This window comes from Ursus maritimus, unplaced genomic scaffold, assembly GCF_017311325.1.
Source record: "Ursus maritimus isolate PB19 unplaced genomic scaffold, ASM1731132v1 scaffold_285, whole genome shotgun sequence".
Lineage (NCBI taxonomy): Eukaryota > Metazoa > Chordata > Mammalia > Carnivora > Ursidae > Ursus > Ursus maritimus.
The window spans coordinates 1-5,226 of NW_024425397.1; the positions used below are offsets into that span (position 1 = coordinate 1).

Sequence of the window (5,226 nt, forward strand, 5' to 3'; positions counted from 1 at the left end):
TTAAGAATGTCTGCACCGATGTCCAGACCCCAGGCCCGTGGAACTAGGGGCGTGGGGGCAGGTGGTCTTCAGAGCTCGGGTGACGCTGATGGGCAGCCCCCCCATGTGGAGCCAGGACTCTGGTCCCAGCCAATCCCCTGCTGATAAAGGCGACACTTCTTAACGAGCGTGAGTGTTGTTTAAATCAAGCCCCAGAGCACTTCCCCCAAATGACCTCGGCTCCCTTCCAAGCACTCCCTCGGGCTGAGCCTCGCCCAGGGATGTCCACCCAGTGGAAACCCGCAGGGACCAGTGCCAGCCCCCACACTGAGAAGCTGCCCCATCCACACGGCCCGCCCGGTGGTGTATCGCGGGTGTGAGGGCCAAGACTGTGACGCGGGAGCAGAGGGTGGCTGCCCCCCCCACCTCCCGCAGCCTCGTCCCAGGACCCCCGCTCGGCCTCTCCCGTTGAAAGCGAAGACAGAATCACCCGTCGGGAGTGAAACATGGCCTCCGGGAGGAAATCCAGTCTCCTGGGCTTGTCAGACACCATGGACGATTCTCTGGCTGGCACCCCACGTGAGGGACCACTTGCTGCTGGGTGTCTCTGAACACACCCAACAAGCAGCCACGGGAGGTGACCAGGTGGACTGAGGTTCATCCCAGTCCTGCGGTGAGAGAGGAGATGCCACAAACCACGTGGCCTGAGAGACCCCGCTAGACATGGCTCACACACGTGCAGTTTGGGCTCGTGCAGCACCGGCCGGCGCTCACCCGGCTGGCGAGCCGTGCTGGCCATCAGCTCAGGGGGGCCTCGGACCCTCCCATGTGGCCTCTCCCCAGGCTGCCCGGTTCTGAGGGCAGGCGTCCCAGGAGAACCAGATGTGTCATGACCGTGTACGGCCAGCCTCGGGAGTCAGGCAGCGCACGTCCGTGATGCTCCCACACTCCCCAGAAAGATCCAGGGCAGATTGTGGACCCCGGCCTGGGGGTCTCAGTCACTGCTACGGCGCGTGCAGGTGGGAGGCAGCGTTGCAGCTCCTGTTCCCAGAGGACTCCAGTGGGGAGCCGCCGGCGTATTCAGGCCGCGTGCGTGCACGCTCGTACGGGAGGGAGAGAGGGACGGGGCAAGGCGAGGGGAGAGGCGCACTAACACCTGCTTGTCTGCGGGGCCGGCGTTCCTTCTAAGCACTCCTGCGTCCTGTCCCCTGGGTCCTCACTGCCCGGCAGGCGCTGTCAGGACCCCTGCTTACAGATGAGCATCCCAGACACAGAGAGGTGACGTGACTTGCCCAAGGCCACACAGCTGGAAATGGCAGGAATCTAGGACTGGTTTCCGTCATGAGCTCACGAACATTTGCTTGTTATTCACATGGTGTTTTGCAAACGGCATGCACTTGGGGTTGCTCTGCACGTGGAAATCAGTGTTCACCTCATGGGTGTTCGAGGGCAGATGGAGCACCCTAAGGGCGTGTGTGAAATTCTCCTGCTCTGGGCCCAGAGGCCGGGCCCCGGGGGCCGGGTCGGAGCATAGTTCTGGAAAGGGGTCTAAGGCGGTCCTGCCAGGGGAATCTTGGGGGAAGGAATGGGGCCAGGAGAGCAGGGCCGTCTGGAGGGCATCCCAGCTGGGCTCTCTGTGCGCCCCTGGGCCTGGCCCCCCAAGGAAGCTGTGGTGAGCGGGCTGGTAGGGAACCCCCTCCGTTCCCTGACACCCGGCCCCTGCCCGCGGTCCTCTCTCAGCTGGTGCGGTACAGCGCAGAGGGGCTGCTGCAGCTGGGCCCCCTGGGCTCCACCGCCTTCCTGCCCGACTCCAAGTGCCTGGTGGACGACGGCAGGACCCGCGTGCCCGCTCTGAAGAAGTGCGAGGACGTGGCCCGGCCCGCACAGCGGCTGTGGGACTTCACCCAGGTCAGCAGGGCTGCCGGGATCCGGGGCCCCCGGGCCAGCCAGTGGGCAGGGGCCCACTGGTCTGGTCACAGCATCGTGGCTGCCCCCACACTCCTGCCTCCTCAGGCCTCCTGGAGGGGGGGTTAGATGGAATGGACAGGGTGACCCCCATCCAGAAGCCCTCGCCCTCGCCGTGGCTCCTGGCCGAGTTCTGCTGAAATCAGCCCCTCCCCGGCCCTGGGGCTGCTGGGACGCTGGGTTAGAAATTCCAGCCCCCAGAGCAAATATGCGGGCTGGGCAGTCACAGGCGGCCTCCAGGGCTGGTGGGCACGGCCGCTGGCTGGGATATTGCTTGGGTAAGAACCACACACAGACCCCCGGGGTGCAGCCAGCGCCCAGGGAAGGGGGCTTCCAGTGCCTCTCAGCCCCCTGTGGCTCTGGGCCGCCTGAGAGCAGAATCCTGCTCATACTTCTCTGTCCGGCTGGCCTTCCTCCAGGTGGCCCTCTCCACAGCCCCTCCTGCCCTCTGCCCTCCCTCGGCTCCCGGTGAACGGTATCCATCCATCCACATACCACACGCCCTTCTCTGGGCTTCCGGAGGTCCGGAGGTCGCCTTCCCCCCCCGCCCCCCCTCATCCTCCATGGTATGGCCTCCCGCGTGTCCTCCCAAGTCAGCCAAGGACAGGTCCTCTCGTGACCTCACCTGGAACCCCCATCTTCCTCCAGCCCTGAGCAGCACCCGACCCCTCTCCCTGAAACCCACTTGTGTCCTGATTCCCCGCTGTCTCCCGGGGCTCCTGCGGCAAAGGACCACAGACACGCACGCTCTCACCGTCTTCGTGGAGCAGAAGGTCTGAAACGCGGTGTCTGTAGGGCGGTGCTCCTGCTGCGGGCTCTGGGGGGATCCTTCCTGCGTCTGCAGCCTCTCCAGGCCCCGTCCCTCCTCCCGCCGTGTCCCCTCTCACCTCCAAATCTCTCCCCTGGTGAGGACGCCAGCATGGGAGGAGGGCCACCTGCTCCAGTGTGACCTCGTTGTAACCAGTCACGGCTGCTCAGACCAAAGGTCACATTGCCGGGTTCTGGGGTGAGGAGTCGGTGTGTCTGACCTGCTTCTCTAGAACTCTCTGCCCATGCTACTCCATTGCAAGGTTCTTGGGACTCTGAGACCCGGGGAGCAGCTTCCAGCGTCCCCCGACCATCCCGCCCATGCCAGCTCCTCCCCTCTCCCTGCCATGGGCAGCAAGTGTCTTCTGGGAGACATCCCTGTCTCCGTCCCCCGACTTTATCCCCTCACACCCTCTGCCATCGGTCCCGCCGAGCAGACCCATGACAAATAAACATTGTCAGGTGACCCTGCCCTCGGCGTTGGCGTCTGGGGACTTCTGATTGTGGGAGAGGCTGCAGAAAGAGCTGTCATGGTTTCGGGCGTAGCCAGTGAGGGTCAGAGGTCTCCAGCAGGCCGGGGTTGGGGTCAGGATGATGAGAAGGACCTGTTTGGAAAGGAATGGAGAACGTATAGTGTACAGTCTTGGGGTGCTCAGGCTTGGGCCAGAGTCTTTGATGTCTGGGTGACCAGAATGCCTGCAGGGGTGACCAATGGACAAATCGGACATGACAGGAGGTAGGAGGCACTTGGGGGAGCCCCCCATCTCTGGAGCCCTGTCTCCATGGTGCTAGTCACTCCTCAGACCCCAGGAGCAAGGCAGGCAGGTGACATGGCTGATAGGGTGAAGATGCCTGAGGACAGAGGACCAGGAGGGGACAGAGGGACAGGGGACAGACAGTCCCCAGAGTCTCGGTCACTCACAGTGACCTGCATGGGGCTTGTCATCACGCCCACTTCTGAGATGCTGTCAGGACGGGAGCCCTGGGCGTCCGTGCTGACCTGGTCCCCCTCCCCGCAGAGTGGCCCCATCGTGAGCCGGGACACCGGCAGGTGCCTGGAGGTGGAAATGTCCAAGGACGCCAACTTCGGGCTGCGGCTGGTGGTACAGAGGTGTTCGGGGCAGAAGTGGACCATCAGAAACTGGATCAAGCGTGGGCGGCAGTGACTGCCAGTCCCACCCCGCACCCCTCCCCTGACGCAGACCCTGAGGACCTGGGGAAGGCGCCGGGCTCACCCGCTGGGTCGGGTGCCAGGACTCAGGCCCATCCCCGCCTACCGCACCACTGGAACCCAAAGGGCCCTGGCCGTGCCCAGAGCCATCCCTGGCTGGGACCTCGCCTCGGCTCCCCGCAGGCCATGTCCCTGGGACAGCGGGGGCCTTCCTGTGCACTCCGGAGGCAGAGGCAGGGACCGGCCACCCCACCAGGAGCACAGACCCTGAAGCCAACTCCAGCTCCAAATCACGTGCCTTTTCTACGGTATTCCTGTCCAGGCCGCCGGGACGGCCAACTATTCTGCATGTGCTGAAGCCCCCTGTACATTCCCCCCTGGCGGAAATGACCCCCGTGAGCTCAGAGGGCGGCCCGACCTCCCATCTGCTCCAGGCAGAACTGTGGCCTCTTCCGTCTTCTGGTCATCTAAGGCAAAACCCAGGAGAGCAGAGCAGCGCCGTCTCTGAGGCTGGGAGAGGGGGAGACGGGAGACGCGGTCGTCGCCACGATGCCCCAGGCAGGGGAGATGAGGAGATTGTGCTGCTTTGATCCAGCACAGAGCAGATCAAATGGGACAGCTCGTCTGGTCCACAGGAGTCCCAGCTGCTGGGTCGTCCGGCGTCGGGGCCCCTGTTCTAGTGTCTCACCCGGGGCCAGGAGCCTTCCCTTGTTGCTCTGAGGCAGGGGTCAGCCAATGGTGACCCACGGCCCTGCACCTGTTTTTATAAATAAAGTTTTATTGGCACACTGCCACACTCATCTGTTTATATGTTGTCCGGCGCAGGCTTCTTGCTCCAGGGCGGGAGCTGAGGCAGCACGTGCCCCCCGGGGCTGTCCCAGGGGCTCCCAGATGCCGTCTCTGGGCAGGATGGTACTTAATGATTCCAGCGAGCATTGCAGTGCCCTGGGAGGGACGCTGTTCCCGTCACCCATCAGACAGTGCCCGGCTACAGCCAACACCAGGTGCACCCCGACACTAGCTGCTCCCTGATACAACCAGCACCCCCATACTAGCTGCACCCCGATGCCAGCAGCACCCAGCTGCTCCCTAATTCTGGGCGGAAGGCCTGGGTTGGCCAGTGACAGGGCCCCGGGGCTGGCTTGTCTCACCCAGACAGATGCCAAGCTTCTGCAAACCAAACCATCCAGTCCTCCCAGTGGGGGCCCCCAATGCCCTTCAGGGGTCTCCCAGGGACAGAAATTGTGGCCCCATCTGTGACTTCCTATTCTTGTCGAGCCATCTGAAGCCGGCTGGAAGGGTTT

At 63.8% G+C, this 5,226-nt stretch overlaps 1 protein-coding gene across 1 annotated transcript; it reads left to right on the top strand.

Moving 5' to 3' along the window:
- Window positions 1-1,719: 1,719 nt before the first annotated feature.
- LOC103678897 (polypeptide N-acetylgalactosaminyltransferase 9-like) lies at window positions 1,720-4,679 on the top strand (the record flags this gene model as incomplete). The annotated part of the gene is made up of 2 exons (XM_040643414.1): window positions 1,720-1,887; window positions 3,771-4,679. Coding segments are annotated over 2 exons (315 nt in total), but the record flags the coding sequence as incomplete, so codon positions are not given.
- Between the last annotated feature and the right edge of the window lie 547 nt (window positions 4,680-5,226).